The 22,733-nt window shown below is 43.0% G+C and overlaps 1 protein-coding gene across 1 annotated transcript in view; it reads right to left on the reverse strand.

Moving 5' to 3' along the window:
• Positions 1–22,733, reverse strand: part of SAMSN1 (SAM domain, SH3 domain and nuclear localization signals 1) — a 417,718-nt gene that overhangs the window by 78,768 nt on the left and 316,217 nt on the right. The window contains exons 8-11 of the mRNA XM_090060064.1: positions 20,780–20,856; positions 15,779–15,847; positions 8,377–8,503; positions 3,141–3,514 (exon numbers count right to left, since the gene is read on the reverse strand). Of these exons, the coding sequence (XP_089916190.1) occupies positions 3,141–3,514; positions 8,377–8,503; positions 15,779–15,847; positions 20,780–20,856 (647 nt within the window). The remainder of the gene's footprint in view (positions 1–3,140; positions 3,515–8,376; positions 8,504–15,778; positions 15,848–20,779; positions 20,857–22,733) is intronic.

Below are 22,733 nucleotides of genomic sequence, written 5' to 3' on the forward strand. Positions count from 1 at the left end.
TCCCACCAATCACTGCCTTTGCATTTTCTAAATCAGAACCCAGAAACCTTTTGGGCTACATCACTCAGCTTCTGAGCAAGCCTTGCTATGGGCCTGTATTTTGGGTGGCAGCCCCTTGTTTCAGCTGCCTAACTAGTTACACGTTTAATTGGACAAGCTTAATGACTCTGAAGTGGCTGTCACTCTCACCCATATCAGCAACCATTAATAGTCAGGTAACGTGGGTTTACAGCATTCACAGCAGAAGTGCTTTTAATAAACATAGGAAAATCCCACAGTGTTTTCATAATAATGCAATACAAGATAGCTAACACTCAGGTCTGCCTTTGCCTACTGTTTTCAGCAGCCTCCACCCCAATCGAGTTATGCTCAGTGCCTCACTACACAAACTCTGAGCTCAGCATAAGTAAATAGGCATGGCACAAAGGGGTAAGAGGTCACTGTTAAGTTTCTCCTATCACCTCTTTGGGCCCACTAGAAGCCCAGTAGATAAGAAAAGGCACCAAGCCTTACTCTGGAATGCAAGAAGTACAATTGTGACTAGTGAGGAGGAGGGAAGGTTCCTTGCATGAGGAACCTCTTACATCCAGGTACAACGTGCCCCTTCTTGATTTTAACCAACCCTTTCACAACCATGTGTTAAACAAGCTATTTTTTCTCTTAAAAAAACCCCAAGAACAAAAGCAGGCAACACAGATCAAACTTGGCATCTTTACCACTGGCAACACAAAATCCTGGGTTCCTGCACTGAGCTGACACAAAGGACTCAAACATTACCATTAGCCCTTGCACCATAACTGGTCTTTGTCAACATAGAAGTCTATGGGCCTTGTTACACATTGTACTTTGAGCTGCTCAAATGTTGGTCAGTGTTAGTGCTAGCTCAGGTTTGAGGCAGTTACACATTCAAGCCAGGAGGGGCCTTTAAGGACTGAAAGATAAGGACTGAAATCCCCTGTCTCCCCTCCCGCTCCCTTCTGGGTTTCCCCTCTGCTCCTGCCCGCTGAGGTTCCCCCTCAGCCCTCCCCTACCCCCATGGCTTCCCCCACCCCTCAGCGTTCCCCGATGCCCAGTGCTCACGACTCACCTGAACCCCATGGCTTGTTTGTGGCCACTCAGCTCAGAAAGCAGCAGCAGCAATAGGCAGAGGAATAGGCAAGCAGGTTCTCCTCTGCCTGCTCTCCCAGGAGAGCACTAAGTAAGCCGGGTGAACAGGGATCTGGGGCACTGGGGGGGGGAGGCAGGGGAAGACAAATCCAATCCAGGGGGTTGGGAGGGACAGTAGGCTGATCAGGGCTGGTGGCTCCTCTGCTTGCCCTCAGGGAAGGGATCTCCCACACCCTGGGGTTCTCTCCTTGCCCCACAGCTTACTTTGACTTTCAGCGCTATCCTGGGGGAGCAGGCAAGGAAAGACAATCTTTCTGCCCAGCCCCCACTACTGCCACCACTGTCTTCTCTGAGCAGAGTCTGGTTCAGAGAGTGGTGACAATGGGAGCTGGGCAGCTGGGTTCCCCTTCCCTGCCTGTTCCCGTAGGACAGTGCTGTCAGCCAAACATAAGCGAAGAGGATAGGGGGTGGTGAGCGAAGGGGGATAGTGGGTGCTGGGGTGAAGGCAGGAGATGGCAGGTCTGATCCGGGGCATGGGGCAACAGTGAGCTGAGCAGGGCTGATAGGGGAGGGGGGCAGGGATCAGCAGCCGAAATGGTGGGGGAGAGGGGAGGGGAGCAGTAGGGAAGCTCAGTGGGCCCAGTCTGGGCCAGTGGGGGAGGTGGGGTGTTCACACTACCTGTGTATCCTGGAGTGGCTACACATTAGTGTAACACAATCTGGATAACACAGATCAGAGATAAACCTCTCCTGGAGTGGCACAAATTTAAGCCACCTAAAGAATGCTTAAAACTAGTTTCATGTGTAAATGTATGGGCAATCCAGGAGTTAAGAGCTACAGGAGCCACCTAAAAATAATGTATTACAAGGCCCTAATGCTCATTACTGGTTTCAGAGCAGCCTCTAGAGGCCTGATCAAAAGCTCAAGAAGTCAAGACTGTCTAAACTGGAGGGCTAAGTTAATATTAGGTGAGGCATGGAGAGCAGAGTCCATTTGACTCATAGTATGCTTCTTCTTGCTAGAGAGGCAGTGTGTACAGAGCAGGCTCTTGAGTTGGTGGTACTGCAGCTACTACTTTTGTGCAGTGGTCATGTATGCCAGTACTGATGCTGAACAGTTTGGGTTTGAGGGAACAGCAGTATTGTCCAGGTCAAAGCTGAATAACTCTGGTAACTTTAGGCAAGAGGCCTACAATATCAAAATATATGGTGGACAGCATACATTGCAAACATCTAAATTTTTGGTCTGGGCTACAGAAGGTAGCTGTGGCTGTCATGTGACCTATAGGCCAGGATTGGTAGAGCTCTGCATTAAATTAACACTGACCCTTAGATTAGGCTGCATTTGAAACCTTCCAAAGGACCCAAACTACAATAGAAAGGTTTTAAGTGTAAACACAGGACAGCATATAAAGTATTCAAGCTTTATAGTACTACCATATTCACCCAAATCCAAGATGACCTCAAATTTAAGACAACCCCTCAATAATTGTATTATATAGAAGAAAAAATATAAATTTGTTATCATTTTCCATGTATCAAATCTAATTATTGGACGGTCATCTTAAATTCATCTCTCCTACCACTGTAGCGTGGAAAGCAGCAGCAGAGGCTGCAGGGGGCAGCCAGAGGTAGGGGCAAACAGCTGATAGGGCTCTAAATCTGGCCTTGATCCTGACTTGGGGCCAGAGCCAGATCTCCCAACTTCTTGCTCCTGGCTTCACCTTGTACTTGAATCCAAGATGAGTGGGTCCCCCTCCTGCATGTTGAATGGCAGGGAGAGGACTTGTCTAGGATTCAAGTAAATACAGGAATATTCTAATGGACCAAATACAAATGGGATATCAGTGAATGCAAATAAAAATTAAGTACATATGCCTCAGATCATATCTGAATTGTCCCTTTGTTTTTTTTCTCCTGTTATTTCCTGTTTGATAACCATGTGATGAACTTCATTAGGTCGGTAATGTAAAATCAGCAAACAGCAAACATTTTCACTACTTATCCATTTAACAGTAAGGGACATCACTTACCCATGAATATGAGAGATCCATATCAGTAAGGGAACATGTAACACGTGAATGATGAGAACAGCAAATACAGTTCTCCCAGTCTTCTATTTTTGAGATCAAGAAGTCACATGGACAAAGCTGGTTATCAGGAAAGGGCTTCCAGTCACTCCACAACTGAAATTCTGTATCTGGATAGATGCAAATATCCCCAAAATTGTTTGGTCCAGAAGTGTATGATCTGCCCAGGGAAGCAGCAATAAAATCTGGTCTCATCTCAATTTCTTCCTTTTGCCTTGCAAGCTCTTTCCAGAACTTCTTTTCCTGAGGTTTTGTCAGTTTCATGCAAGAAGTCAGTGCATCCTCCTTTTCTGACAGATTAATATCATAGAATGAATCTTTAAGAATGTAAAAAAAGACCATGTTTGTATTACATACAATTGTTACCTTTTTTTGAAATATTGCTTAATAAACTATGTATGATGAAAGCAACCAAAGACTTCATAAAATTCTAAGAATAATATCAATTAGGATCACAGGATCATAAAGTGATAGGAAAGTAGGACTGGAATGGACCTCACAAGGTCATTTAGTCCAGCCCCCTGCTCGTGGCAAGATCTCCCCTAACTAAATTTTTCAGCCAAGTGTCTGTCCAACATGCTCTTGAAAACCGCCAAGGATAGAGAGTCCACAACTTCTCTAGATAGCCTGTTCCAATGCTTTACCACCCTCAAAGTCAGAAAACTCCTCTTAAGTTCCAACGTAATTTTTTTCTTTTGCTATTAGAGGCTGTTGCTCCTAATCCTGCCCCTATGGCCACAGAGAAAAACCTGTTTCCATTCTCTCAATAATGACCTTCAGGTGTTTGAAGACTGTTATCAAACCCTCTCAGCCTTCTCTTCTCCACACCAAATAAACCTAGTTCTTTCAGCCTTTCCTCATTAATCCTGTTTCCCAGGCCCCTAATCTTTTTTGTTGGTCTCCATTAAACTCTTTCAAATCTGTCCATATCTTGTCTTAAATAGTGGGGTCCAAAACTGTGCACAGTATTCCATGTGAAGCCCTGGATAAAGAGGAAGAATCACTTCTCTTGATTTTCAAGTGACACTTATGTTAATACAACCTGGTATGGTGTTAGGTTTTTTTTCTAACAAGAGCACACTGTTTGCTTATATTCAGTTTATGGTATACTGTAATCCCTAGGTCCTTTTCTGCAGTACTACAGCCTGACCAGTCTGCATTTGTGCAGACATTTATTCTGTCTCAGGTACTGGACTTTTCCCTTGTCCTTGTTGAATCATATATAGTTGATTGATGACCATTTTCCAGTGTATCCAGGTCATTCTGGATCCTAGTGTTGCTATCTGAAGTGTCCATAACTCCAGCCAACTTGGAGTTACAAGTTGGGTAGAATTACAAACCATGCAACCCATGGCTCAGGACCTGCATCCCAGGTGGCAGCTGAAGGAGGATTGCCTCCCTACCTGCCTAGGAGGATTAGGCCAGCTGATGGGGATCTTTGGATGGTCCAGAGGAAGTTAAAAGCTCCCAGGGAAAGGAAAGGAGGAGAGAGGAAAGGCTGAGGTGCTGAGGAGAGAGCACAGATTTACTAAGCATGCACTCAGTCCCACTGTCCAAATCATTGTGAAGGTGTTGAACAATAGTGGAGCTATGACAGATCCCTTGGAAACCCCTCTAGATACCTCCTCCCAACTAGAAATTGAGCCATTGATGACTATTCATTGAGCAAGATGATCCAACTATTTATGTACCCACCTTAAAGTACTTTTATCTAGCCTGTTTTCTCAGCTTATTAATAAGTATGTCATGGGAGACAGCACTGGAAGCACAACTAAAGACAAAGTATATCACATCCACAGAGCCTTTCACCTTATCATAGAAGGAAATCAGGTTCGTCAGGCATGACTTGCACTTGGTGAATCCATGCTGGCTATTCCTGATCACCTTGTTCTCCTCTAGCTGCCTCACAAAAGGTTTCTTGAGGACCTGATCCATGATCTTTCCAAGTATCAAGGTCAGTCTGGCTGTTATGGAGGTCAGCCTCAAAGTTTGTAACTTTGAAGATCCTGTTTCTGTTTCTTAAAGATGGACACTATATTTTCCCTTTGCCACTAATCCAGGACCTCATCTGACCTATACGAGTTCTTCAAGGGGACAGCAAATGGCTCTGACATTACCTTAGCTAATTGCTTAGCTTCTCTAACTAATTACTAACCTATTCTTCTACTACCTTAAGCTGTTTGTCCACTTCCCTATCTTTGCTGCCAAGTGTACTCATCATCTGGGAGCTACCCCTAGTTCTGAAGGCTGGTGTAAAAAAGGCTTTAAATGCTTCAGGTTTGTATGCAGCACCTATAACTACACTGCCTTCTGCAACCTGTAAGGGCCCAATGGTTTTTGATCTTCATCATATTCTTGACACACTTGTAGACTCCCTTTATATTGTCTTTTATGATTCTTGTCAGTTGCATCTCAGATAGTGTCTTGGCCTTCCTAATTTTCCTCTCTGCATGGCCGTGTGTTGCTCTTCTTATACTTTTCCCTAGTAATATGACCATGTATCCACTTTTTATAGGGTTCCGTTTTTGAGTTGCAACTCATCAAAAAGATTGCAGTCTAACTAGGTTGGTTTCCTGTTGCACTTCCCATTTTCCCATCACTTTTGTATAGCTTGCTGTGTAAATTTACTCTAGAGTAAATGACTGCAAAGTAAACCCACCCTGGGCAGGCATCTACATGTGCAGGGATGCAGGAGCAGATTTGCTGCTCCTGGCAGCAGTCTATTCCCACCCCTTCCGGTCTAGCACCAGCCCCCTGAAGAAGCCAGGGGGAGCTATAGTCTCCACCTGAGTGCTAGAACAAGGGCTGGCAGGCAGCATAGGGCCAGGAAACAGCTATCTCCTGGCAGAGGCTTAGAGATTGCTCCCTGCCCCGGGGTAGTTGACCACTGCCAGAGGGGGCTTCACCACCAGAGCCCAGGAGGGGGCAATGTCCTGCCCCAGCTCCCCAACTTGAGGCAGGGAGCTTGTAAAGAGCTGCATGAAAGAGGCAGGTCCCAACCCCCTGTCCTGATCCACCACTGAGGCAGCTAGCAGTGAGCCCCAAGTTGGGCAGACAATTCCTGCCCAACCAGGGGCGGCTCACTGCTAACAGCCCCACTGGTCAATTGGGGCAGGGGGCTGGACCTGCTTCTCCCATACAGCTCTTTCCAAGCCTCATGTCTCAATAGCCTGATCAGGGCATGGGGCCTGCTTCTGACCAAGACAGTTCCTGGCTAGCCCTGGGATGTTTCTCCCAGTCCCCACTCCACAATTGTGGAGCAGGGGCTGGCAGATGATTGTTCCCAGCCCCCAGCTCTGCAATTGCTCCCAGCCTGTTCCCACTCCCTCTTCAGCAAACACGGAGGGCCTGGGGACAATCAATTCCCAGCCCCTGCTCTGTGATCATGGAGCAGGGGCTAGGAACTCCCTACTTTCTGGGCAGGGGGAGCATTGTCCCCACCCAAGTCCTGGTGGTGGAGACCACCCCCTACCCTGGCAGCAAGCAACTCCTGGGGGCAGGGAGCAATCTCCTGCCCCCTGCTCCGGCTGACCAGGTGTAAATTTGTTTCTGGTCAGCCATCTACACATGCCATACTGCACAGTAAGCACTCCTGAGTAAATCTGTTACTTGTATTTATAGGTAGAAAATTTACTCAAGCTTACAGCAAATTACTGCACAGTAAGCATTTGCACATGTAGACAGTGATATTTACTGCACAGTAATTTACTCTAATCTCAATTAAAGTATCTCATGTAGACACATCCACTGTTTACCCAAGGTACTTATAGTTTAATCAATTCCTTCCTGTTTGTAAGCTGCAAGTCAAGAAGTGCTTCCTCCCTAGTTGTCATCTCTGCCTTCTGTATTAACAAGTTATCCCCATCACAACCCAAGACATTTCTGGACTGATTCTGCACTGCTGTGTTGCCCTCCCATCAAAAAACCTTGTAATGACAGTCCCCTATGAGAAAAGTTCCTGTGAAAACATCCATCAATTATTAGAGGAGGCCTCTTCCACCTTCTCCTGCTTTGGTGGCATGTAGCAGATACCTACCATGTCATTCCCCCGGCTGATCTGACCTTTACTTAAAGGCTTTCAAGAGGTTTACTGTCCAATTCAAATACCACCCCAGAATACAGGTATATCATCTTTATATACAGGGTACTAATTAGAGAGATAGAAACTAATTAGAGACATAGAGGGTGCATCTACACAAGCAGTGGACTGTGCATTTGTTAATGCATAAGGAAGTACTAAATGACTGCAGGACCATCGCCACACATTATTTTTGCTCAATGCTACTGCACAGTAACTTGTTACTACTGTGCAGTAGCACTGCCACATGGCTAATGCCTGGCAACACTACTGCATGGTAGCAATGAGCTACTGCGCCATAGTGTCTCATGTAGATGCACCCAGAAAGACCTATTATTAAATAGTAAAATCAAAGGATATATTGTCCACTCGATAACATTTCTTGCTGTTTTCCTTAACTCAGCTTCCTGTGTGCTTCCACTACATCATTGTTTTGGCTAGGCCAGCTGCTTATTTGATAGTCAAACTCATTTTGTTGGGATTAGTTAAAAAATAATCATATACATGAATACAAAGTACACTGAATGCTCACTGTTAAACTAATGCCAGCAAAATGAATTCAGACAAGGAACTGCTGCATAATCAGACCAGTTAACTCTTGGAGGCACATTCAAATGCCCAGAGTACTTTGGAATACCTCATTTTTTAGAGATGTTTTATGTACTACAGTTTGCTGTGCTCTCCAGAGCCTTGGACTATTACTAACACAAGGGCTGACATTAAAAATCACCTTTGAATCTGTGCATTTTGCCTTTTTCATGTGGGATAAAACTGGGAATTATAATAAAAATGCAACAGATCCTAAGATGAAAGAGTAAGTGTGAAATCTTAGTATTTATTATTAAATATTTAATATTAAGCACTCCAAAATTGTAAGCATTTGCATTTATTACAAACTAATTCCCTGGAGAACAATTTTCACACTATCAGATTTATTTATGAAGTAACAGCATTACAGTGACATTTGCTGGGGTGTTCAGGTGTTGTAGAGAACATCTAGACTTTGAACAAAGGACTAGAATTAAGCAGAGTTACAGCTTTCTTGATTAAAAAGGCTCTGTCCAGATGTGGAGGGGTATGTTAAAATGGTGCTTTACTTACTGAGAGGTATCAAAACATGTTTGGCATCATCCAAACTCTGGGCATTGGCTTTTTTGTTTCTCACCAATTTCTGCAATCGTTTTAATGTTCCCATTGACTCAGCTTTGTTATCATCTGATTCTGCCACCTGGGGAAAAAATCAATAACCAAAAACTAACATGAGGAAAAACAATAAAATGTATGGGTTATAAATATTTTGAGAAGCAAGGAAGTACAGCTTCAAAACAAGTTTCTGTCAGTAAACAAGATGAATGTTAGCTGTATCCTAAATGGCTTTAAGAGTAGGTAATCCAAAAATTGCAGGGTTGATGCAAGGTAAACATGGTTCTTTGGGTAGACATGATGTCTTTTATTAGACCAACTAAATAGTTTGAAAAATTGTTCTTTGTATGCTTTCGGGCACAAACACCCTTCTTCAGGCATAGAGAGGGTCTGCTACACAGCTACAACTAACAACCCTAAAGGACTAATGCAATGCACATGGGAATAAGAGGACTACCTTAAAAAGCATACTCACAGCAACTACACTCATCAAACCTATGTCTGTTTGCTTACTGCAAACCTTCTAAACTCTCAAACATGTAAGGCTCTACAATTAACAAATAGTGACACTGAATGGTCCATGCTTAAGTCTTGACTTACGAAGGAGGGCTTAAGCAAGTGCTTAATTTAGGCATGTGTGTAAATGCTGTCCTAGCATAGGGATGCTTCCTTGAGTTATGGGTTTCCATTTGTGGGTTATATTCACAATAATCTGGACAATAATTTGCAGTTTTTAGTAGACACTATGATGTACCCTGTTATGCTCTGGAGGTCACAGCATGTCATAATTGTTTTCCTGTGCTGTTCTTGTACTGATACGGCATGTGTGGTCTCATTAGAAAACTCATGTATGCTCTATCCATTTATGCTATTATTAACACAGCATGGATTATGTTATGTTGCCTATGTATATCTTTATAGTTTTGGGTATGGCTTAGCCAGGGATCTCAGGGAATGGTTGGAACTGCTACGTGATGCCACAACTTCTGCCATTGTGTTCTAGGAGCAGGACAATTGCTTCTTTTAATTGCAGAAACAAGGAGCCACTGGTGGTTTGGCCCCCCTTTGGCATTGTCCACCTACAGCTGAGCAATCAACTGTATCTACAATAGCAAAGGCATCTGGGAGTAGTGACCTATCAAGCAAGCTAGACACCAGGTACCTCAGGCACACCAAGGATTTCAGGAAGAATCTGGTGACTCATGAGCAGTAGAATACTGCTAATTGTGGGGGGTGGGTGAAGGGTTGGCTTTCAGGATTTTTAGATCCCAGCTAGGCTAGAACATTTGTTTGAGGTTTGTGGGGCAGGGGATCACTGGCTTCGGTTGCCAGGACTGGTAGAATCAGCAGGAAGGCTGAATTCTAGGTCTTTGGCAAGGACTCTCATGGGAGGTTAGGGGTAGCCAGATGGGAGGGTAAGACTCTGTGTTTGTCCTATTTTCTGGCTCCAAACCTATGGTCTGTCTTGTCTGCCTAATTCTTTCATCATATTGAATAAAACCTTTTGCTATTTGTCTCCCTACTGGCTATCTCTGTAAGGAGTGACTTCTGGAAGAGTGATTTTCCAGGCTCCACTTTCCATGGAAAGGGGGACTTATAATTTCTTCCATACCTCTATAGTGCAGAGCACTCAGGCCTGGCAGAGATCCCTCACTGCAAGTGCAGAATCCAGGTACAAGGGCAGAAGATATGAGGGGCTGAGAGAGGGAGTAATCTTTGGGGCAATCTGTCTGTTCCTTCAGGTTAGTGGCAGCACAGTGAGGAGAAACATAGGGCTCCTGGGATCCCCACAAATGGGGCTGTGACAGACACCATTCAACGTCACAAAAATATTAAAATACACAGGGTTGAATAAACCTCATACATTTGGAGTCTGGTTTCTAAAGAGTGACTAATATTTAATTATGGTGCACACACACAGACACACACACAGACACACACACACACACACACACACACAGAGTAAAAGTTCTGTTATCCGGAATCTTACAAGCTGGCATGCTCCACTAACCGGCATGCCGGCTTGTAAGATGAACTGAAACCAGAAGTGCCCACCCTGGTCCTTCTGGTTTCTCTGAGCCCCCATGGCCCGGGATGAAGCAGCCTGCACTACCCAGTTCCCACAGCCTGGGGGCATAACAGGCTGTGTGGGCCTGTGCAGGACCGGCCTCCCTGTCCCACGGGGTGGCAGTGATGCCGTGGGAGGGGCAGAGGGAAGACCCAGACGTGGCATGAGAAGTGGTGGCTGGGGCCGCTCAATTAACCAGCATATTTTGTTATCTAGCATCCCCCATTCCCGGGGGATGCCGGATAACAGAGCTTTTACTCTGTGTGTGTGTGTGTGTGTGTGTGTATGTACGTGCGCACGTGTGTGTTTTCTCTAGAATACTCCAGCACCAACATCTCCTTTTTAGACACGATGATCAGTATCCAGAATGATAAAATACTGACCATGTTATATAAGAAACCCACAGACCAACATACATATCTGCACAGAACCAGCAATCACCCTAAACACACCAAAAAAGCTGTGATATACAGCCAAGCCCTCAGATACCACCGAATGTGCATTGAAGAGAACACCTGGGATTGCCACCTCACCAATCTTAAAAAGGCTTTCACTCAACAAGGACACTCCTCCAGAGAGAGAGATCACAAGTTTGAAAGAGCCACCCGGATACTATGTGAAGAACTGCTGCAGTACAGAAGAAAACCCCCTACAAATCGCAGACTGCTGGTTATGACCTATCACCCCTCCCTCGAACCCGTATGGAAAATCCTCAAACAATTACAACCCATACTAGAAAGAGACCCTATTCTTAAAGAGATCTTCCCAGAGCCACCCATCCTAGCCTTCAAACAAGCACCGAACCTTGCTAACCTCATCACCAGAAGCAAACTTCCTCAAGCCCAGAACACAACAAATGGATCCAGACCATGCCAGGACAAGAAATACAAAACCTGCCAACAAATCTCCACCACCCCCACAATTACTACACCCCACAACAGAGCCATCAGCTTTCCTGGATCTTACAGCTGCACCTCCAGAAATGTTACATATCTCATCCAATGCACCAAATGCCCTGATGGAAAGTCCATAGGAGAGACCAAACAACAGCACCAGAATGAATACACACCGGGAATCTATCAAAGACAGGAATTCCCAATTACCTGTGAGGGCACATTTCTCAGAAGAAAACCACTCTCTCTCCAATCTCTCAGTCCTGATCCTCAAAGGATACTTAGAAAACACTTTCGAGAGATGAGCTTATGAACTCCACTTCATCAACCTTCTGGATACTAAAAATCATGGACTAAATATAGACATTGGATTTATGACACATTATAACCTGCCTGACATCTGACTCCCCAGGTACTTCTCCACTATTCATCCCTCTTTCATCCCCCCCACCTAGCCTGTCTTCCACCCATTGACTCCTCAGTCTACATTTTCACTGACTACCTGTCTTGTATGCAGACCAGACCAGGCTCTGGCTTCTTTACTTTTCATTCCATCCAGGAAGAGAACACACACCAACTGCTGAAACTTCCTTAGCCTGACGAAGGGTTTTTGAACCTGAAAGCTTGCTTAAAAATTGTTTTCCAGCTATTTAAGTTGGTCTAATAAAAGATATCAGATTCACCCAAAGAACCTTGTCTGCCTAGATACTATTGACAAATTTAAATGCTAATTGAACAATAGTTCTCAGAGGCAGACGCTCCTGCAGCTGACTTACTTAAGGAGTTTAGCATGGATATTCTGTATTTCTATAGAGAACAAGCTCTTTTCTATGGTCAAATGTCAGTAATTCATGTGATAATTGCCTTTCAGTCACAGCCAGTAAAAGTAAATATACATGAAAAATAAAAAAGGATAAATCCCCAATATGTTTTACAATGGTGGATTTTCTGTCACAGTGGTAACCGTAATTTATAATTATGCATTATGGTAAACGTAATGGGGCTTATTTTCTGTTATTGTAAATAGATGCAGCTCTTTGATTTCAGTGGTGTTTCATCCACACATACCAGCAGAAAATTGGCCTAGTGTGTCAACAAATTTTGTAAAATTACAAATAATTAACTGCCACTGCTATTATTATCAGAAAGTAGAAACACAGAGACCTTTGTTGAACTCTCCCCAGCAAACAGGCTACGCATTATGGGTCGTTTCTATTTTCTTACATACATAATCTGTAGTCAAAAATTAAAACAGGAAAGGCTGCATCAGTACTGCCCGCAGAGTCTATTATATGCAGTTATATTTCTTAGAGCTTGATCTTGAGAGGTTCTTGGCTTCATTAGCCCTTGCTTTGGTTACAGGGTTTTCAGGGTCTCAGTAATAGTCAGGAAAAGCCACTTACGGAGCACTTCGTATACACAGAATATAGTGAAGCATCCAACATAACACACATTCAGGAAGCACAGCATACACTAATCTTATCAATATGGATTCCCATACTTCTGAGACAGTACTTCAGATGTTATTGTACTGAGGCTTGAGAGTTACATACACAGAAATAAGTAACTATTGAGACTACTATGGAAAAGCAAAGCGTTGTTTTTAGGTAGCATACTACACTGGGAGATTATTTGCTCTTGCTGCAACAACAGAGGCCCTTGGTAAACTCACCATCCCCTCAATCCCAAGCGAGTAGAAGCAGAGTTAAAACAGAAGTTAATTTGCAAACTTAATGATTGCTCTTGCGGAAGGGGCATAGAGTTTGAGAAATGGACAGGGGTAAAGGGCTGAAAAAATAATGGAGAAAAGATTACAGACTAAATAGGTTCTTGAGATGTAATAGAGTACTGGAAATTGGGTTGAACCAAGCATGACCTAGCAAAATAAAAGAAAGAGTTTACATATCTAAGAACATGTCATCAGAATACCGTCTGCAAGATGAAAAGCATTTCAATATTTTTCATCGTATATTTATATATTTGGGCATTAGAGACCAGCTTTGCATCCGATGTTAATGAACATAGATCCATTGACTTCAGTGGACCTATACCCAATTTACTTCAGCTGAGGGTCTGGTCTTATAGTTCCTTGCAATAAACCAGTGAGAGGTTCAAAACTGTGCATTTCATTTCTCAGTGCGAATGTTGGGCCCAAACTAAATGCAGGTAGAATTAGAAATAGGGGAAAAAGCCAGGGTACCCTTTAGGCTGTTCAGTTTCGTGAAGTTGGCTTACCACAGAATAGAAATAGAGCATTTAATTCCACTGTCTTGCACTTTGTGAATTCACTTTTCAAAAAGCGTGCCAAAGTGTGTATGGAATCAGAATACACAAGCAGAAAATTATGATAGCATCCATTTCTTACTACTATGCGAAGACAAGGTAGAATCAAGCCATGGATATTGGGTCTGGAGATTTGACCTTGGATTTTTGTTTCGGGGACATTAAAAGAAAATCTGCATATAAGCTACTCATATAATTTTACTGATGGGTAAACTGTAATCCTCTTTGTTTTAAAAGCATTTGTTGGGCAGTATCTAATGTTAATTAAATGTCCTTAAATAATAATATAATGGATGTCCTTTGTAGGCAGAAATAACCATTGAATACCTAGAATTTACTGACAGGAAGTGCTGTCAAAATGTCTGTAGTTTTAGTTTTAGTTTACCTAAGCATCCAAAACGAAATGTATATCTGACTACAGGCAACCCCTGTTTAGTGCTCTTAATTGGTTTCTGAAAAACCGAGTGTTAAGTGAAACTAGCATTAAGTGAAACTGAAAGTTTTTGATCACCCAAGATGGTGACTGTGTTTTTAGTGACCCAAGATGGTGACTGTGAGTGGTATAATGAAACTCACTGAGCGCCAAGTGGAATCATGTATCAAAATAAGCATTAAAATAAGCGTTATAGAGAAGCACTAAGTGAAACAGCGTTAAGCAAGGGTTGTCTGTATCTAAATAGACACATTTTCTTGTTCTCTGTCACTGCAATGACTGATGGCCTTGTCACCCTTGCTTTAACTTATGGCATGTTGTAGAGTCTTGTGTACCTTCTAGTTGTGTATGAGTTTGAAGTCACAATTTTGAGGAATTCTTGATTCAAAATTTGTTTGCAAATCAATGGATTAGATTTGATGACTTGGGGAGTCCCTTCCAGTACTTACATTCCTATGATCTTTGACTTGGACTTGAATTAAATTTAAAGTGAATTATGATAGAGAGTAAACCTAGAGTCATTTTTTTTGTTCTTATATTATAATCTTACCATGAGAAATATTTTTATAATATTTCTTGGAAAATACTGGTAATCTGCAATGTTGCTTCCAAGTTAGATTATATACATTTAAATATTATGCTATTATAAAACATTTGCTTTTCTAAAAAAATTATACAGTAAAATAACCTATATAAAATAGTCCAAATTGTATTAAGGGATTTGGGATAATGCATCTCTCATAAAGAACTGCTAAACCAATGTTCAAGCATGTTTCATGCAGACACTAGATAAATTTCTTTTGTACATCTCTGCCCATGAAACTTGGATCCCTATTTTTTCAACTTTGAACTTCCACCAATTCAGAACCTATCATTTGGCCAAGGAAGCATGGTTAGGGCTGGACTTAGATATTCTTTCCTCGTGGAATCTCACTGCAGGAATTAGACATTTTTTTCCATAGAGAAGAAAGTGATTCCATGATTATTACTCCAGAATTGGAAAGAGGTCTAAGTTTTGGGAACTCTTATCAAGTGAAGTGAAGAAAATCAATAATCCATTTTTTTCTGGAAGGGACCTCGCAAGATCATCAGGTCCAGCCCCCCGCCCAAGGGACAGGAAGTCAGCTGGAGTCAGATCACCCCAGCAAGTTAAGCAACCAAGCATTTCTTAAAGGTATTCAGAATAGGTGCTTGCATTACTTCTGGGGGGGGAAGTCTATTTCAGACTCTGGAGACTTGGACAGTAAAGAAGTTTTTCCTTATGTCCACTCTAAAACAGTCTTTCAGCAGTTTGTGACCATTAGACCTTGTCATCCCTTGGGGTGCTCTGGTGAACAGGCATTCCCCCAGCTCCTGATGCACACCCTTTATATACTTATAGGCAGCCACCAAGTCACCCCTGATCCTGTGCTTCTCCAGGCTGAAGAGTCCCACGGCTCTCAGTCTCTCCTCATAAGTAAGCACTTTGCTCTCGTCCTCTAATCATGCACATGACTCTTCTCTGGGCTCTCTCAAGCTTCTCTACCTCCTTTCTAAAGTGTGGAGCCCAGAATTGGATGCAGTACTCCAGTTGCCACCTCACCAAGGCTGAATAAAGTGGGAGGATGACTTCTTGGGACTTGCTTGGGTCTTTCTGCATGCTCAACTCTAAATAAAAGTAGAAAGGTTTTCACAACAACTTACCATTTCACTGTTGCTAGACCCACTTGGACTTGGGGCTTGGGGTGGAATCCATTGCTCATAATTCACCACCTTGACCATAAGGACAGTACACAAAAAACAGCCAAAACAGAAGTGTTAACAGCAATGTTACAAAACAAAAGGCTAAGAGAGATGCAATTTTCCACATTATATTGTATACATATAAAACCAGTGCCTCTCACTTAAACACAGCTTGACATCCAACTGCCTTCTGATTTATCCAAAATGCTTATTTCATCAAGTGTCTCCAAACTTAAAACTGTTTCTCCTTTCTGTGAATCACACTTGGAGGCACAGTAGAATATAAGAGCAGATCATGTGTTAGCCCAGTGACAGCTGTAAATTACTATGTGCTCAAGTTTAATTCTAGGTCTCCATTCCTTACTCCCTTGGCAATAGCGGGTGGGAATGCCCTAGATGGAGAAGCAGCTACAGAAGGAAAGTCAAAATGGATTCCCACAGAAGGTCTCATTCAAACAGGCAGCACCTTCTGGGTGAGAGTTTGAATGGGGTTAAAAACACAGAGAAAGAGTCAGGGATCTCATAGCTCTCTGAAGCAAGAAAAAAACAGACCGTGTGCCTTTGTTGTTTGTCCATAATCTGCTCCTTTGGTCACAATGTCCTCATGACAGGAACATCAGGAGAAAACACTCTCCTGGTGCACTGATGCAGTCCCTGGTGGGTAAGCCTGACGGTGCTTATAGCTTATCAGTGAAAGTAATGAACAGTAGCCCTTTTTTCTTCATGAATATGAATGACACTTTGAAGGCTGAATGCAACCTAAGAATTTACGTGAGAAATGAGGCATGAAACATTTTTGAAAATGTATTAGCCCAAAGACTGTATTACTTCATATTTTATATCCTTCCCAATATGCTACAAAGAGTTTGAGTCATCAAGTGAGCCCTGCCAGAGATGAACAAACAAGAACAAGGATATGAAAATAAATGCAGAGTAAAGCTTCCATGTGATACTCTTGATGGTATGCTATAATTATCATAGTGCCATTCATGCCACTCTCCCTCAGATTGTATTTTCATTGCATTTGTCCCTGTTTTCAGAGATTTACATGTAGCCTTAGATGAAATAAAGCATCAGGTTGCAGAATGCAGAGAGATTTAAGTTTCAAGGGCATTCAGAGAAGTCCATTTGGCTATTTTTAAGTTGAAGGAGAAAAAAAAAAATCCCCAAATGTTTGCTTATTTTTTTTACCCTTCCTGTGCAATTTGTCTCTAAACAAAAATGGAAGCAGACAATGATCATAATGGTCCAGAAGGTTACAAGGCAATTCTACAAATGTTACCCTGAGCCTGGCACTCTGAGGAAAGTAAGCTTCAGGGGTAGTGAGTGCCAAACACGTGTTGTTTTAAAAAAGTACCACAGTCCAATTGTTTCAAAACTGGCTTCTCAAAAATCAGAGCCAATAGGTATAAAGCTGCCAACAAAACGCAGAGGTTCCTAGGCCATGCATTTGCCTTTTAACTCAGTTTATGGACTTTTAGAACAGGTCCAAAGCATTTCACACACAATGGGAGTCGCCAAATTAGAGGCAAGCTAATAACGGCTATCTTGCCTTTTGGTAGGGTATTTTAAAGACTTCTAAAAAAACTCCTCAACTGAAGACTAAAATAAGGCTTGTATCTTTTTTATGGTGTCTGAGAAAGAGCCCTTAAAGCTCCATTCAGGAATAAGTCAAAGACTGCTACCGAGGTGTGAGGGACCACTACTGTTAATCCACTTGAATGGCTGGAAGTGATAGGAAAAGGGGAAGTGTGACCTAAATACAGATCCAAAATCTTGCTGCACTCAAGTGGAGGCAGAGGCCAAAGGTATTTCCTGGTGTTTGACAATAAGGAGGGAGTTGAATAGCAAAAGAGATCAGTCATCTCAGCAAGGAGAGGAAGGAGCCTTTGCCTTGCCACATACACATACTCTTCTTGGAGAAGGACACTGGGCATATAGATGCACCACAAACATGTTGTCATGACAGAGTTGTGAGGTGAAGCAGGAGAGCCAGGATCAAAGTATTCGATCACCCATTGACCTGTCTTGTCCCTTCCTCCCATAGATTCTCTGGCTTCTCCTCGCTGTAACGGACTTCTCCAATATAGGTAGAGGTGGGTGTGCTCTATCCATTGTCTCATTCCAGATGCCCTCAGGGTGATGGGTTCGTACTTTTGAGAGAAACATCCCAAAAGAATTGTTTTGTGGACTGAGTTCAGAAAGCCCACACAGGAGCCTTCTTTGGAGCATAATGTTTTCACCAAGCAAAATATGCTGCTGTAAAACAAAGTCTATCAAATTGTCTGTGCTCAAATTACTGCTTTGAGCAAGTTCTTATGGATATTATTGCCTTTGGGATACAGGCAGTCCTCAATTTACAACATTTCGAGTTACGTTTCGCACTTACAACATTTATAAACTGACACCCCATTTCAACCTTCTGATGGCAGTTTCAACTTTACAATGCTTGATCTGACACGATGTCACACCAGTGAACAAGTTCGCTGCATTGCCTGGCTCCTTGGAGAACATCTGTCCCAACTTCCTTGGACACTTTAAGAAAACAGACAAGACTCCAGGAAAACCTGCAGCCAAGACTCCTGAGAAGACTCCAGCCAAGAACCCTTCAAAAAGTCCAGCAAAGTCACCTCGAAGTCCTTCCAAATCAATATGAATGCTATTTACAATATGAATGCTATTTACAATATAAATACATTAATGTAGCTATATTACTCATCTATAATTGATTGAGTACATAATTCTGGGTTATCTTTGGTGAAAACAGGGTATTGGGCCTTGGTTCAGGAACCAATCCCCCATTTATAACATTGTTTCCTATGGGAAAAATTGGTTCCCAGTTACAACGTTTCGACTTAAGATGCGGTTTTCAGGAACCAATTGTGTTGTAAGTCTGAGGACTGCCTGTATTTGGGGTGAAATCCATGTGCTGGTGTAAATTAGCATACTTCAGGTGCATCTCACAAGATGTGTACTGTGGAGTAAAGTAATTAGCTCATCAGTAAATGGCCCTATTAGGCTGCATGAAACTAAATTAAGTCCACAGCATGGTAGTCTTTGTAAATATAAGTACTATCCTTCTACAGAGTTCTTTTTACTCTGCAGCGGTGCAGGTGTAGATTCTGATGTACTCGGCTGGGACATGAGGGTGCTTCAGTGTGGGAGCTGCCTGCCAACTAGCCCTCCACTGAAGCATCCTCACGCCCCGGCCAGCCCCTCTGCAGCACACTGAGCCCATTCAGAGCAGCCATGGGCTGGCAGGCTGACCCCTGGATCAATGTTCTCTCTAAGGAGCAGTGGTCTGTGAGTGCGCCACCTTGGTCCATGAGCGCACTGCCTCAGTCCGTGAGTGAGCTACCTCGGTCTGGCATGGGACACTTACTGAAGGGGGCTGAGGTCTGGGGGCCGGAGGCTGGGGCCTGGGGCCAGGGGCTAGAGCTGGAGGTGGGGGTCAGGGGCTGAAGCCAGAGGCCAGGGGCTGGGGCCCAGGGGCCGGAGCCAGGGGCCAGAGCTGGAACTGGGGGCCAGAGGTTAAAGCCAGGGGCTGGTGGCTGGAGGTTGGGGCCAGGGGCCGGAAGCCAGGGGCTGGGGCCGGGGACCAGGGACCAGGGACTGCAGCCAGAGCCTGGCGCGGGCTCCGCCAGTTCTAGGGAAGTGCTCTGCACCCCTGCTTCAGGGCTGGGGAGTGGAGCACTTCCCCGGACATGGCGGAGCCTGCACCAGGCCCCCGCCCCAGCCTCCTTCCCTGCCTTGCCTCACCTCAGGGAGGAGCCACTGCCTGCTCTGAGTGAGGCTCTGCCAGCTCTGGGACACTGCGGGAAATGCCCCCAGAGGCCATGGCAGGGACTGGAGCAGTGTCCCAGAGCCAGTGGAGCCTCACTGGGGCAGGCAGCAGCTCCTCCCCGAGGTGAGGCAAGGCAGGGATGGAGACTGGGGCGGGGGGCTGGTGCGGGCTCTGCCAGCTCTGGGGAAGTACGCCATTCCCCAGCCCTGATGCGGGGGAGTAGAGCACTTCCCCAGAGCCAGTGGAGCCCACGCCAGCTCTGGCTCTAGCCTCTCCTGGTGCACAACCTTGAAAAGGCTGTGCGTGGCCGCACTTTAAGTTGTGCGTGGCTGCGCATGTGCACACCTTAGAGCGAACCTTGCCTTGGATCCCCTGCCAGGTGGGGGCTGCTCCAGCCTGGCTGAACATGCTGCTGCCCCAGATGTGTGTGTAAATGCAGAACCCGGGAGCAATAAATTCCAGTGTAATAAGCACCAGAGTTTACTGCTCCACTTTAATAGCATGTGTAGATGCGCCCTTCCACTGGTACCAGTGGAGCTAAGCTGATATCTACCAGATGAACATCTGACCCTTCAAGTAAAAATATTGGCTGGTAACTGCTCTTTGTTGGAAATAAATTGAAAGGAAAACAAAATGCTTGTTGCCTGAGCCCTCAACTTGCTACAACTCCTCATGTACCTCTGCTCAGTTCTTACCAGCTGATGGATTTATTAACTACTTCTGTGTCATTGTTGTTGTTATTATGCAAGCCCAGGGGTCAGAATTCATGAACTGCTCATATTAGTTAGTTAACTAACGTAGTCATATAAAGCAGATTGTCAAGAAACATAGTACACATTTGTATGAATTCAGAAAGTATGTACCACTGTAGCAATTGGCAAACTGATTTAAGCATTTAGCATAGGTTTGTCATATAAAATTCCTGCATATTAATTTAACATATACCTAGTCACTGAGGAGAAAAGATGGTAAAGTATTAAACCTTGTATGGGTTGTATAACAAATATGGCACGTAACTCAAGTTGACATTTGAGTCTTCTTTTCAACTCAGCTTCCCAGATATGCATTCACAATGAGCATAAACTCAATTAGTGACAAACTCATGCTGAAGAGAGGCAGGAAATTTGCTATTTATATAATAAGAGTATTAGATTTTGAACAGAAATTATTTTTCTTACCTCACATGTGGTTTGTTCCACCTTTTTTCCTTGCAGTAAATGTATGCTATCACCTATAAGATTATTTTCACTGAGCTCTGAAATACAACAGAAATTAATTTAAATAGTTATGACAAAGTTCTGGGTCTTAGCTGTTTAAGGCAATACAGTTTGAACTGCATACACATATTTCGCTATTTTGACCCTTTGAAGTTAATTTTACATCATTTAAACAAGCTTTATCTCATCATAAATGTTTTGAAGTAAGACTACAGAGTAAATTGGCAAAATAACTTACATACATAAAATCTATTTGTGTTTATTACTTCATCTGCACATATTTCTCCATTCAATAAATTAGACTCCCTACCTACCAAGCAGTTTCTCATACCTAGCTATCTTACAGCTTTAGAATGTGGAATATTAATGTTAAAATTATGGCCTTGGGCAAAAATGATCTTTGCAATCTAAGATCTGTTTGGCTTTGGACTGTAAAAAAAAAATGTTTTAAAAAGTTGAACTTCCTCTTCAGCTTTTTTTTTCTAGGCAGCATAGACATTGACCTAGGAAGGATATGAGCCTTCACTATTTAATAACAGGCAATAATTCAGCAAGTGAGTCATTTGAAAAACTAGAGCCCGATGTTACACTCAGTGAAGTCAGTGACAACTTCCACAGACTGTAGCGATGCAGAATAAGGGACCTGGAGAATATATTCCATTCTCTTGTTGTGGCTATAAGAAACAGTTCATCAATTGCTAAAAGAATAGACCCTAGTTTGTGGGGGAAATGACTTTTGGGTTTTCTGGATCTTTTTTAGTAAGTTCTACTCACTGAGGCCCAGAACCTGGCACTCTTCCTCCCACTGAGGAAGACTTTACAACACAAGTAATTCCACTGACTTCAATGAGAGCCCTAATGGGCTAAGATATTCAACATGTATTGAAGTGTCAGAATCTTGCTAGGGAAGCTTAGGAGCTGATTGTTTCTCTTTCATCAGCCAAGAATGATCCTACAAACTCTTATGCCTGTGACTAAATTCACCTGTGTTTAAAATTATGAGTGCAAATGTTTGCAAGAGCATTACCTTAAAAAATAAAATGTGTGCTTAGATGAATTTGAAGCTCCACCGTATGATAAAATTTATTCTCAAGCTGAGGTAGGGACTGTTTTTCATTTTTTTTTTAAAAAAAAGCTAAGATCAATTTTTTAAAACTAAAAATAGAAATAGAAACAAAGTTACATTGGAAATAACAAATTAATTCACCCTAGACATTGTAGGAATGAACAAATGCATGGGAACGTGACAGTAAACCTTGAAAAAAAGAGTGGGATGGACTTGACGTCAGAGTTCTTTTTTAATGTTAAGATTGACAGCATGAATACCTAATTCTTTCATTTGCTAGATGTGTCATCAACAGGGAAAGGTAACAGGAACAACAGAAAACTTTATCAAAGCATTGCATAGGTTTGGCATTAGTGGCTCTGATAGAATATACAGTAGTTCACACATCATCTGCCTCCTGCAGACCTAACAGTGACAATAAGGCTACTACGTGGAAAAAAAAAAAAGAGTACCTAAAGTTAGGCTCCAAAACACATAATTAGAAATCTAAAGGTGAGAGAACTGACTTTTCCAAAGTGCTGAGCATATACAAATCTTGAAGGCAATGGGGGCTGAACTTCTGAAAATCAAGCCATTTAAAGCATTTAGCCTGAGATATAGGGGCTCTTGAAAAACAGTATACTAACATTCCCTATGAAAAACCCTCCCACAAAAAACCCCGAGATCCAACAGGGGGTCCTCAACCATGTAGCCAAGATTAACCAAACCAAGGATCAAAACAGGATCGAAAATTAGCTTTAATTTTTTGATCCACAAAAAGATCAAAATAGGTTACAGGGGTGGTCTAACGAAAACAGGATGGGTTTCAATACAGACAAGTGCAGGGTGCTGCACTTGGGCAGTAGAAAC

This window comes from Crocodylus siamensis, chromosome 1 (genome assembly GCF_052110815.1).
Source record: "Crocodylus siamensis isolate JL-2025a chromosome 1, ASM5211081v1, whole genome shotgun sequence".
Classification (NCBI taxonomy): Eukaryota; Metazoa; Chordata; order Crocodylia; family Crocodylidae; genus Crocodylus; species Crocodylus siamensis.